The sequence below is a fragment of the Geotrypetes seraphini genome, chromosome 7, assembly GCF_902459505.1.
Source record: "Geotrypetes seraphini chromosome 7, aGeoSer1.1, whole genome shotgun sequence".
In the NCBI taxonomy this organism is placed as follows: domain Eukaryota; kingdom Metazoa; phylum Chordata; class Amphibia; order Gymnophiona; family Dermophiidae; genus Geotrypetes; species Geotrypetes seraphini.
In genome coordinates this window covers 95,408,379-95,421,905 of record NC_047090.1, presented here as the reverse complement: position 1 = coordinate 95,421,905, position 13,527 = coordinate 95,408,379, and the positions used below count along the sequence as shown (strand labels likewise).

Sequence of the window (13,527 nt, the reverse complement as noted above, 5' to 3'; positions counted from 1 at the left end):
AGCGCACGCTAATCTTGTGCATGCGCTAAAAACGCTAGCGTACCTTTATAAAAGGAGCCCTAAGTATTTAAAAAAAAATGGAGTTTGCAGCCACTTCAAAACTTCTGTCACTTGTTAAGTGGCAGAATATGATACTACTGCAGAAATGCAGATGTTATTGCACTCCAGACTTTAAAGCTCACGTGTTAATTCATGCATTCTCCCACATTACAACTTCATTGACAAAAATTTATGCTGGTATGACATTAAAACTAGAACAGAGTGTATTCCCACATGCACATTCTTGTTACTGAATTCGTCATCCCAATTCTGGCGAGTTTGAACTTCTCAGTTAACCCTGTTTGGAACAGCTATCAAAGTGCATGTATTTTACTGCAGAAAAGGTAACTCCTTAAACAATTTCAGGACAGCCAAACAAGAGCTCCTTTTACAAAGCCGTGCTAGCTCTTTCCGCAATGCAAATCAGCTTTCTTGTATTTGCTGTGCAGGAATCGCTAGAGAGGCTTTGTATAAAGCAGCCCCAAGGTATATTAAATAAGACTGTGAGCTCACTGGGACAGACAGGGTAAGATGATAGAAAACCTGAATTAATTAATTTAAACTGTTCTGAGCTCCCCTGGGAGAATGGTATAGAAAATTGAATAAATAAATAAATAGTCAGCTATGCTGAAAAGTTAGCTAAAAGAAAAAAAAACAATAGATATTTGTACCTGTGGTTTTCAAGTGTTCCAATCACACACCCGTACTTAAGTCAATCAACCTAAGATTACACCAACAGATCACCTCCAGGCTCATTAATAATAATAAGTTTATATACCACAGGACCGTGAAGTTCTATGCGGTTTACAAAGATTAAAAGATGGTACAAATTGATTGAACTTAACAGAGGTAAAAGCTCGTGATTAACAGCTCTAGGGATCAATTATTGTGGAGAAAGAATTGTACGGGTCAGCTGCCTAGATACTTCAGGAACATATATGTTTTTAGGCGTTTCCTACGTTCCCCATAAGTAGTAGGCGTAAGCAATTGTTCTAGATCAGTGGTCTCAAACTCAAACCCTTTGCGGGGCCACATTTTGGATTTGTAGGTACTTGGAGGGCCGCAGAAAAAAATAGTTAATGTCTTATTAAAGAAATGACAATTTTGCAAAAGGTAAAACTGTTAAAGGAAAGTTTTATAAACTATAAAGAGTTTAACCTCATGCAAAATTGTCATTTCTTTAATAAGACATTAACTATTTTTTCTGCGGCCCTCCAAGTACTCTATTTTTTCTGCAGCACTCACATTTAAAGTTTAATATCTTTTCTTTCTCAAAACTGGCACATTTCTATTACTAAATTGAAAATAAAATAATTTTCCTACCTTTGTTTGGTAATTTCATCAGTCTCTGGTTGCACTTTATTCTTCTGACTGTGCATCCAATGTTTCTTCTCTTCTTTCAGCCTCCTGTATGCTTCCTCTCCTCCAGACCTCATTCCCTCCCCCAACTTTTTCTTTCTTTTTCTATGTCTGTCTTTCTTTGATTCCTTGTCCCATTTTTTGCTTTGTTTCTGGCTCCTTGTCCCCCCCTTCTTTCTTTCTTCCTTCTGGCTCCCTGCCCCCCCCTTCTTTCTTTCTTCCTTCCTACCCTCCCCCATGCCACCGCCGCCGGGGAATAGGCTGCTGCTGCTCCTGGCGCCATCGGGAACAGGCCGAGATCTCCACGGGGCCGACCAACGTCAATTCTAACATCGGAAAGGACGTTCCAGGCAGCCAGGCAGCGATTGGCTAGCCAGAACGTCCTCTCGACGTAAGAATTGAGGTCGGGCGGCGAGAGAAGCAGGGAGCTTAAAGAGCATGGTGCCGGCGGTGAGAAGGGAAGGGAAGCAGTTGGGCACCCCTGCTCTAGACGAGCCGCGAACCGCACTAGGAAGAACAGTGGAGGGTGACCAGCTGTGCGGACCGCCCCCTCCTTGGTACGCCACTGGAGCAGCAGCGTGTCTGGCCGGCTCATTCCATTCAAAGCCGCGGGTGGCGGCTACTTGCGAGATCCGCGCCTGCGTCTGAAGCCTCTCTGATGTTGTGATGTCAGAGAGGCTTCCGATGCAGGAGCGAATAGCGCAAGGAGCCGCCAACCCGCGGCTTTGAACGGAACGAACCGGCCAGACCCGCTGCTGCTCCAAAAGGAAGGGAATGATCCAGTCCAGACTGCGGGCCGCAAAAAAAACTTGGAGAGCCACATGTGGCCCGCGGGCCGCGTGTTTGAGACCGCTGTTCTAGATCTTTACCCCATAACGCTGCCTGATGTGAGAAAAGATGTTGATGGTGTCTTTTGAGTTTACATCCTCTAACTGGAGGGGAAACAAAGTTCAAATGTGAGCTTCTCTTATGTCTGTTGGCTGAGAAGGAGAAAAGGTCAGTTATATTAGTCTTATACCTCATGCTTTTTATCTGTGCATGATATAAAGACTTAAACTGCAAATTAAAATTAGATGCTCTGTGGTAATTCCTGAGATTGCAAATGTAGTGATCTGGGCCTACACAGAGTGGTGGGCAAGTCTCTGGTCATCTTGTTGGGCAGACTAGATGGACCATGAGGGTCTTTTTCTGCTGTCATTTACTGTGTTACTGTATTCATTTATTGTGCAGTAGGGGAAAAAAAACCATTCAGACTGATCAAATCAATCCTACAATAAACAAACAGCCTCTCTCACATGGTAACAGCTTAAGATAAATTTGCATTTTTTCTTTTTATGAGAATACAATAGTGATTTTGTTCTGTATATGGTCATACATAAATATCATCCAAGTTAATGGATTCCACCCATTCCAGTCAGCACACTCCTTGGAGGAACAAGAAAAGCCATTGATAATTTTTAGTAGAAAAAAAAAACCTTATATTTTATATAGAGTGCCTTGTAAAAATCTTCTTACCCTTGTATTTTCTGTCTAAAAAATACAATTATAAATGCATAAAACTAAGAGCTACACACATGCTACAGTGCTATACTTTCAATTTGAACAAATAATGCAAGCCCTCAAAATAGATCTCCTTTCTTATGGAACTCCAATGGCTGTAAAAAAACTCTAGATCAGGTGTTTTCAGACCTGTTCTGAAGGAACCCCAACTCAATCAGGTTTTCAGGATATCCTTAATAAATATGAATGAGATAGATTTGCATACCAAGGAGGTACTGAATGCAAATCAAACAATGAATATTCATAGTGGATATCCTGAAAACCTGACTCGGTGGGATATTTAGGCATCACTGTGGCTTGATATAAGATGTTTTTTCTGGGTGAATCCACTACTAGCATATAATTTTACTTATTTACTTTTTACACTTCTATTTCACACTATCCAAAGTCCTAGGCAGATTAAAATGGACACAGTATTAATTTGAGACAATAGACAATGGTCAGCCAGTGAAATTTATAGTGCATTAGCCACTCACAGGAACACCTCTGGCAATCCGTCTTTATCTGTTGTCATTCACTATGTTACTCTGCCTCACAGGTTAGCTGAATGAACCTGGTCTTCAGGCTGCCAGCTGGACTGAGCCTCAACCCCTGGAAAATCTCACACCTGTATATCTGTGTCTAAAGAAAAGCATCTTTCAGAACTTCATCATGGTCCATAAATGCTAAAGGTGTGAATATGTATTCATTACAGACAAATACCCTACATCCCTACGTGAATCACATTTTGGGTACCATGATTTTTGGTTCCCATCATTATTGGTGGATACTGTCCCTGTTGTCTTTGTTCTTGAGATGGAAAATGAACTGCTCCATTACGGTTTCTAAGTATGTAGAAAATTTATCAACTAGCTAGAAAGCTGCAATCTGAAGAAGGAATGACGCTGATCAATGACAAAAAAGTCAGAGTTCACTATGTGAGGTCGAGGGCATCCATGTTCTCCATAGCAGGAGTTAAACTTTGGAACTCTTTACCTGGAATCTTAAGATTATGTCTGGTTCGTTTGATTTAAGAAAATTTTAAAAACTCAACTGTTTGTGGATGCCTTCATGTAATACATGATGAAAGCACATTGAGATTGATATGATATTGGTGAGATTCTGAGATTGAGAGATGTAAAGGAAGGGAGAAATTTAAAATTTGACATTGTTACTTTATTATATCATCTTATTGAGAAATTCAAACATTGCTGTCCTGTAATATATGAGCTATATGTCGTGAGTGTTAATTTTTTTAAATTTAATTCTTATATACCGCTAATAACCGTGAGGTTTCTAAGCGGTTTAAAAAATGATGCATTAAAAGATACAATAAATAAAATAAATAAGATAGGTACTTGGAAATTCCCTAACTGTCCCAAGGGCTCACAATCTAACTAAAGTACCTGAAGAAACAATTTATGAAAAGTAAAGAAAAAAATATAAAGACAGAGGTAGAGATAGAGATAGAAATGAATATTCCAACAAGATGGCGGCCAGTTAGGCCAGTTAACATTATGTAAGATTCTAATGTAAACTGCTTAGACCTAAGAAATCTATAAATTTTTTAAATAAATAAGTAAATGCCATTGCTTGAAGGTGCAGTACTTTAGGGGTTTGCAGTTGAAGTATTTGGTATGTTACTAAGGTAAAGACCTGGTGTCCCACTACTAAGCCTGGCCAAGCCAGGACAGAGTCAAACAGCCTGCACTCAAGCTCCTGATAAATCAGAGATGCGAGAAGCTTTACAGGGCACAGCCCCCAAGCTCCAAAAAATACAAAAACAGGCTGGCTAGCTAGGTGTCCCTGAGGGCTGATTCTGCTAGCAGCAGACTTCCACAATGCAAGTCTGTGTTTTCTCTCAGGCAGAGGTCCTAATAAGTGGGAACTTCTGGGCATCAGGCCTCCAACTGAACACTAAAAAAAAAAAAAAAAATACCCAAAAACAATAAAACCACGGAGCAGAGAAGAAACACATCTGAGCAAATTCTTTGCAGAAAAAAAAAAAAGAGAGGACAGGACCAGCTGCCTAGGAAGGAGGTGGAGTTTAAACATGATTGACAGCATTCTGCAAGTAACTTGCAGGTTCAGATTAGAGAATGACACGGGAAAAAATTCTGTCCCCGTCACTGCCCTGTCCCCGGACCACCATCCCCTTCACCGCCCCATCCTCGCCATCCCCTTCACCGCCCCGTCCCGGTCATCCCCTTCACCTCTGCGTTCCCACAGCATCCATACAAGCAATACTGCAATATTTAGCTTATTCCTTTCTTATAAATCAAAGTTCTGGCTGCTGAACTAGAGAACGAGATGTTCAGCTGACAGGGCTTGTTTATAAATGTTTATCAACACAACTAATATACTACTTTATCCTAAAGCAAAAAAAAACAAAAAAAAAGGAAATAAATATAATTTTTTTTTCTACCTTTGTTGTCTGGTTTCTGCTTTCCTCATCTTCTCATTCAATTCCTTCCATCCACTGTCTGTCTTCTCTCAGCATCTTCCATTTGCTCTGTTACTGTGCCTCTCCCTTCACCCCCCCCCCAATTGGTCTGGCACCCATCTTCTTCCCTCCACTCCCCCCATAGTCTGGCATCTCTGTCTTCTCTCCACTCTGTCTTCCCCATTTCCCTTCCAGCGTCTTCTCCCCCACTCTCTCTTCCCCATTTCCCAGTGTCTTCTCCACTCTCTTTCTTCCCCAGTTCCCTTCAGGCTGCTTCAGCGTCTTCTCCTCTCCATTCCCCCCGGGGCAGTGTTCCCTCTAAGCTGAGCAGGTGTCCTCCAGCTGCATTGCTACCACTAGGGGGTGGAATATTTTCAGTCGCTAAGGACAGGTATGTTCCCTGGAGTCCTGCAGAACTTGCCTGTCCCTCACAATTGAAAAATGTGACAGTAAAACAGCACCCTCTATTGGTGAGACTGTGGGTGGAGGACTCCTGCTCAGCTTAGAGGGAACAGTGCGGCCAGCACTCTTCGCGCGGTCCAGCAGCTCTCTCCCGCCAGTCAGCCGTACATCTCCCTCCCTCCCTTTACCGTCTCTTTGTGGCGATTTCTATAAGGCTATACGTTGTATTGCAGCTGGAGCCTTGAAGTCGCGTCGCGTTGGCTGCTGGAAAAGTCTCCTCCGATGCAACCGGAAACAGGAAGTTGCGTCAGAGGAGACTTTTCCAGCAGCCAACGCAACGTGACTTCAAGGCTATAGCTGCAATACAACAGATAGCCTTATAGAAATCGCCACAAAGAGAAGGTAGAGGAAAGAGAGGGAGATGAATGGCCAGACATTCGGCAGGAGAGAGGGGGCTGCCGGACCGCACGCTCGTTCACTGTGCGTGCTCATTCCTTTAACTGTGGAGACAAGACCATTCACCACTCCACGGGGCAGTGAATGGCCTTGTCCCTGTACTTGCGGTGACCTTTTTTTTTACACTGTTTCGGCATGTTACCTGCGGGTAACAACCACCATGTCATTCTCTAGTTCAGATGCATAACCCCAGTGTTCAGGACTACTAAGACACATTGCACTAGAATGTATTTTATTCAAATCTGTCAAAAGTACCTTATTTTCTATTTCTGATCTCAATTGCCTAGGTGATTTATAAAATACAATTATCTATTTCAAATACCAAGGTACTGAGAGAGTAGGGGAGAGGGTGGTGCAGTGCTTAAAGCTACAACCTCGGCATCCTGGGGTTGTGGGTTCAAACCCATACTGCTCCTTGTGACCATGGCCAAGTCATTTAATCTCTCCATTGCCCCAGGTACATTAAATAGAGTGTGAGCCCACCAGGACAGACGGAAAAAGATTTGAGTATCTGAATAAACTCATGTAAACCGTTCTGAGCTCTCCTGGGAGAATGGTATAGAAAATTGAATGAATAAATAAATAAATACTAATAAAAATAAACATTGATATACTTGTATCAGATTTACTGCTAATCCTCTGCAGCTCATAAGATGTGTATCTATCTATCTAATGTGCAATATTTTAAAGTGTCTGGAAATTCTTTTTATATCAAGTTGGTAGTGTCAAACATAATTAAGACAATATGTATCTGAACTTGAGAAGTTCTGAACTCTGCATTTGGTATAGACCAGTGTTCTTCAACTGCCGGTCCGTGGACTGGTGTCGGTCTGCAGAAATTTCCTGCCGGTCCACAGGGCCAGCACAAGCATCGGGCCCAATCTTCTACCGCCGGTCCACGGTGTGATCAATGCGGCAGTCATCTTCAGTTGGCTCCCTCTTCTTCACTGTCACAGTACACAAAACCACGGACAACAGCTTCTACAGACGTTCTGCACCTGAACCAGAAGCCTTCTCTCTGACGTCGTAACATCAGAGGGAAAGCTTCCAGAAGAGGCGCAGGACGTGTGAGGAGCCGCTGACCGCGAGAATGCCTACAATTTCACCAGCAGCATCACCCACACATTTGGGGACTATATGAGGGAGCTCCTAAAATGTAGTCAGTCCCATGTGGGAACACTAGTGGGGGTATTACACAAAATTGAGAATGTCAGTAAAGCAGTTGGGGGAGCATGTGAAGGCTGTAGCACTGGAGGTACAAAACCTTGCAGCTGGCTACATCAGAGGCCTGGAGGAGCACAGGAACAGGCTCCTGAAGCACTTGGAAGAGCTGAAATTCCAGAAAGTTGCAAAAGATGCAGCTGGAGCACTGCAGCAGTGAGGAAGAAAGAAGCTGGCTCAAAGATAACACCAGGGGCAGCATAAAACGGCCGATGGGAGGGGGGAAGCAGAAGGAGGGAGGGAAACAAAGGTAGGGGGAATGATTTTATTTTTGAATTTAGTGATTGAATTGTGTCTGAGAATTTACATCTGCTGTCTGTATTTTGCACTTTTCAGGAAGAAATACATTTGTTTCTTTTCTTCTGGGGTTGTACTGTATGCAGAGTCTTGCATTTTGTTGGTATATATTAGTACTTTTGCATTTTGTTGGTATATATTAGTACTTTTAGTTTTTGGTCCTGTATTTGCATAGGGGTTATCTGTGTTCTGGTAGGAATGAATGTTGAGAAGCATACATTCTGCTTTGTCTAGTTTAATTTTGTGGTTAACCCATTATGTGTTGTTAATAAGATTATATTGTGTGTATATATGAAAAATGAATGGAAAAAATAACATAAGAACATAAGAATTGCCATCTACGGATCAGACCCTGGGTCCATCAAGTCCGGTGATCCACACACGCGGAGGCCCCGCCAGGTGTACCCTGGCATAGTTTTAGTCTCCATACCACTGTATGCTTCTCAAGAGAGATGTGCATCTAATTTACCCTTACCCGTATCACTCTATACCACTCTTAAGGAGATGTGCATCTAGTTTATCCTTAAATCCTAGAACGGTGGATTCTCCAATTACTTTCTCTGGGAGAGCATTCCAGGTGTCCACCACTCGCTGCGTGAAACAGAACTTCCTGATATTCGTCCTGGACCAGTTACAATTAGTACTATTATGGGGGCGGGGTCTGGCCTATGGCTTAGCCCAGTGTTATTCAACTGCCAGTCCGCAGACCGGTGCTGGTCCACAAAATAATTATTTTTATTTCCGCCGGTCCATAGGTGTAAAAAGGTTGAAGAACACTGGTATAGACAGTGTTAGCAAAGTTCTTCCTGTGCTTTTCTATTCAGTTGTCTTGTATCAAGTTTTGAAATATGTGGATATAATAGCATCCCAGGCAATCTTCATCCTCCATCATTTTATCAGTCTTGATTCTAGTTTCTGGCACAGTGATGTTACATGTTTATATTATCCAGTGGATGAGAATTGCTACATTATTGTGAATTCTGCATACAGGCATTCTGACAGCTTCTGGATGACAAGATGTATGTTTCCTTTTTAGTGCAATATAATGTGCCTGAATGTTTTACCATTTTTTCCTATATTAGATGTGAACTAATCTTGTCCAGAGGCCCCTATCCTCCATTGTAGTCATCACTCAGGTTTAGGTTCAAGGTCATCTTTCCTTAATCATTCCTGTAATAAGCCTGTAATAGTAGATTCATGTGCATAACCTTGTCTCTATGATCACTCATACCACCTTCAGCTCTTGGAATCAATGGTACAGTAATGGGGGGGCAGTACACCCCTTGCGCCATCTTGCTTGGAACACATGCACCCCTTCTTCCCCTGTACCTTTTAAGTTCGGCACAAGCAGCCATCAACTGCTGCCCACATCAGCTTTGGCGCTTTCTCCGCTGTCACTTCTGGGACCTGCGCTTCAGAAGTGACATCAGGGAATGTGCCGAAGCCAATGTGGGCAGTAAGTTGGTAGCTGCTTGCACCGAAGTTAAAAAGGTACATGGGAAGGGGCACGCATTTGCAGTGGGGGGAAAGGGGGACAGGGAATAGGGCAAGGGAGGGGCGCCGCTCACCCTCGCTATACCACTGCTTGAAATATACAATATCAGCATTGATTCTGCTCATAAATCCAATTTTTCAAAATTTCTGTGAGGCCATTCTGTGATTCTAAAGTCGTAGGAAACCATGTGAATCTCAAGGCAATTTCTATTTGTATTTTATTTTGCACTATTAAAGTTATTTTCAGCATCAATGTCAGTTTTCTATAGGCTTTGCTTATTGTTCCTCTCAGTAATTTATTCTCAGTTGTTTTACCTTTGACTCCTATTTATACAGGAAGCAAAGTTTTAGCAGGAAAGTGCATTATAGTCTAAGGCTGTCAGAGAGAGAGGCTCCTTTTCTTTTAGTTTGCTATTAAAAAGATTAGCTTTGCACATCTGTCCAGACCAAAAAGTCAGTTTGACATCTCAGAAACTCACCATTTTGAACAGCTCCAAGTACTGAAGATTGTTTTTTCGTACAGCTTCAAATCCTCCACATGGTTGGTGTGATATTATTTAGAAATCATTAATGCCTCAGGCATTAAAGCAAAATCCATAGCCCAATGAGGTGGCATACCCAGTGGATTTAATGCATCTTCCAAGTTTATTTAAAATTTGTTAGTCATTCCTTTTCATAATTCATATAGATTTAGTTTGCCATATATTTGTGGTAAACTGGATGAACTCAAAATCAATTAGGATTCATTCTGCTTGTCTCAAAGCACTTATTGAAGAATGTAGGATGCTAGTGAAAACTGTTACAATTAATCCATCTTATATTGGGGTTCTGATTTCTTACAGCTTTATTAAACATTAAGTGGTCCTTGGCTTGACATGCTCTTCTTTTTATTGTCCTTTTCTTCTTAGCACCATAATATTAAAATTTGTGTGGTCATATATTTTGTCTGCCATCTATTACAGTAAAAAAAACAAAAAAACAAAAAAAAAAACCCACAACTTATAAAGTTGCAAGTAAGCAAGTCATCAGGTGGTGGATTTTAGCAATTTTTCTTGGGTCTCCCTTTAGAGCAGTGGTCTCAAACTCAAACCCTTTGCGGGGCCACATTTTGGATTTGTAGGTACTCGGAGGGCCACAAAAAAATAGTTAATGTCTTATTAAAGAATGACAATTTTGCATGAGGTAAAACTCTTTATAGTTTATAAAACTTTCCTTTAACAGCAGTGTGTCTGGCCTTGCTTAGTTGATCCGTTAAAAGCCGCGGGTGACGGCTCCTCACGAGATCCGCGCCTGGGTCTGAAGCCTCTCTGATGTTGTGACGTCAGAGAGGCTTCCGATGCAGGAGTGGATAGCACGAGGAGCTGCTACCCACGGCTTTGAACGGAACGATGACTGAGCCGGCCAGACAAGCTGCTGCTCCACAAGGGAAGGGGGAAGAGAAATACTGGTGTGGATGGCACCAGGAGCCGCCGCCGGCTGCAGCTTTCACCAGAACAATCAACTGAAGCAAGGGAGCAGTTGATCATCGCATCCAGACTGCGGGCTGCAAAATAGCACCTGGAGAGCCACATGTGGTCCGTGGGCTGCATGTTTGAGACCGCTGCTTTAGAGGAAGTGTTTATCCTGATATTAACTACTGATTTTTGCAGTTCTCAGATCCTGAAAGATAATATTTGGTATAGCCTATCTTTATTCTAACTTTGATATATTTCCATGCTATGTCACATCTAAATCTCAGCAATTTACAAACAAATCTATAAAATCAGTCAAGAAAGGAATGCCATTAAAGATAGCACAGACCACAAGTATATCTAGACCAATCACATTAAAAAACCTAGCCTAGTTAACCGAAGAAAAAGAGACACTAATGATAAAGGCCAAAGAGAATAGATGGTTTTTTAAAAATTTGCCTTAAACTCAAAGATGGCTAGGAAGATTATTCCAAACCCAAGAGGCTAGGAAATAAAAGGCTGAAAATCTTGTGCTCTCCCAATGTGCCCAAGTAGGGGAAGGGAGTACTAATCTGTGATCATTTAAGGACCAAATGGGGTGTAAGGAATGGTGTAGTGAGAAAGGTAATCTGGTGTACCCTCTTGAAAAAACCTAAAAGTTAGCATAAGAACTTTTAATTCAGTTTGAGAACGAAGAGGGAGACAATGAACTGGCTGAGTCATAGGTCCTTGCTCTAGAAAGGACTTAAGCAGCAGCATTCTATAAAGATTGTAATCTCTAAACTGGAATTGGGTAAACCAGAATAAATGTTACAGTAATCTATATGAGAAGTAACATAAACATGAAATAGTGTGTGGGGTGCCTCTTTATTTAGCATTTTGAGGGCAGCTGTGCTCAGAAAAATTCAACTTTTGAATCAATTGCAACATCTAAATAGCAGGAAGAAATATTGCCTCTCAGAAGAGTAGATGAGAGCAGAAGAATCTAGACATGATCAGAAACCCAAACCATTTGTGTTTATAGTGTTTAAAACTAGGCGATTGTCCATTAGCCATTTGGACACTTTATCAAGACAGATTTGAAGAGGAGACACATCAATCTGAAAAGGGTTCATATAGGCAACCAGTAAGATATAATCTGCAGAAAGGGATAGATGCAACAAAGAATTGGAGAAGGGTGAAAAAGGGAGAAGTCTTGCATATGGCGTGAAGGGGAGGAAGACATATGGAATGGGGAAAATGTTGGACATAGAGATGAAAGAGAAGGACAGTACTGTATGGGGTGAGAGGAAGAAATGTTGCACATAATGATGGATGGGATGAAATGAGATGCTGTTGCATGGGGGGATAGAAATGTTTGACCCAAGTCGGAAAGCAATGGGAAAGAGTGATAATGGACAGTGGGAAAGAAACAGAAATGTTGAATATGGAAGTGGAAAGGAGATGGGGAAGAGAGATATTGGACCCAGGGCACAAGAGAGGGAGGGAGAGATATGTTGGACATTGGAATTGATGAAAGGGAGAGATACACAGGAGGTGGAGGGGAAAAAAAAAGGGAGGTGTTGGATCCAGGAGCAGAAGGGAGTGATGGAAAGATGCCTGACAATGGGAGAAATGCTGAACCATGGAGAATAGTGCAAGAAGAAAGACATGTCAGGGAGACATCAGGCTACGAAAGGGAGAGGGAGCAGATGCTGGGCTATAAGTGTGGAGGAAGGAAGATGCTGAGAAAGGAAGAACCTCTGAGGGAGAGGCCAGCAGGGAGTGGCAAGGAAACAGATGAAAGGACAGTTATTCTAGAGGATAGAAATATGGTCATGGGGAATATATTGAAGGTGAAAGGGAATGGAGGGTTGAGGAAGGAATAAGATGGGGAATGAGAGAGAAGATGGAAATTTGATAGGTTGCTGAAAAGTGAAAAAGAAGAAAAGAAGAAGGATAAGAAAGAAGTAGAAAAGAACTAAAAAGGAATTATCAATATGTCAGAGACAGGTGTAGTGAGGGAATAGACAGAAGAAAAAAACATAGTTTTCATACTGTGACAGACTGAAAGGCCATCAAACCCAGTATTCTGTTTCCAACAGTAGACAACTAAGATTTTTTTTTTTTTTTTTAATTTGTTCATTTTTATAGCCCGTCCTTCCCAGGAGCTCAGAATGAGCTACAATAACATAAAATTAGGTACTTTAAACTTCCCTATATCACAAGTACCTGGCAAGATCCCAAGAAGTAAAACAGATTTTACGATGCTTATCTTAGGAATAAGCAGTGGATTTCCCCAAGCTATCTCAATAAAAGTTTATAGACTTTTGTTTTAGGAAATTATTCAAACCTTTTTTAAACCCTGCAAAGGCTACTGCTTTCACCACAATCTCAGGCAACACATTTCAGAGTTTAATTACATGTTTAGTGAAGAAATGCTTTCTCCGGCTTGTTTTAAATCTACTACTTAGTAGCTTTATCGCTTGCTCCCCCCCCCCCCCCCCTCCAAACCCCAGTTCTCACACTTTTGGAAAGAGTAAACAAGTGATTCACTTCTAACAGACAGAAAGCAGAAAACTGAAGAGATACTGAAACATGATGGAAAAATAAAATGTCCAGATAACATAGGTAGAAAAAAAGCATTTTATCTTTAGTGTTTTAAATGGAATATGGATAATTGCCAAAAATAGTTTAAATTTTGACAAATGAACTTGTAGAATTTGTTAATTAACCCCCCTTTTACAAAACAGTATTTATTTATTTAATTTAGAAATTACTATACTGTTTAGACCTAAACGGTTTACATAATTTTACATATATAATTCTATACAACAAATAAGATCA

General features: G+C 41.3%; 1 protein-coding gene across 2 annotated transcripts in view; it reads right to left on the bottom strand.

The window, feature by feature from the left end:
• LOC117364015 (protein farnesyltransferase subunit beta-like) overlaps positions 1–13,527 on the bottom strand; it is a 146,174-nt gene that overhangs the window by 93,188 nt on the left and 39,459 nt on the right. The window contains exon 1 of one of the 2 annotated variants that reach the window (XM_033952729.1): positions 3,435–3,579. The exons of the other annotated variant lie outside the window; for it this stretch is intronic. Coding sequence (XP_033808620.1) covers positions 3,435–3,472 — 38 coding nt within the window. The 5' untranslated portion in view covers positions 3,473–3,579. Of the gene's footprint in view, positions 1–3,434; positions 3,580–13,527 lie in introns of those variants that run through there. 2 annotated transcript variants of the gene reach the window in all.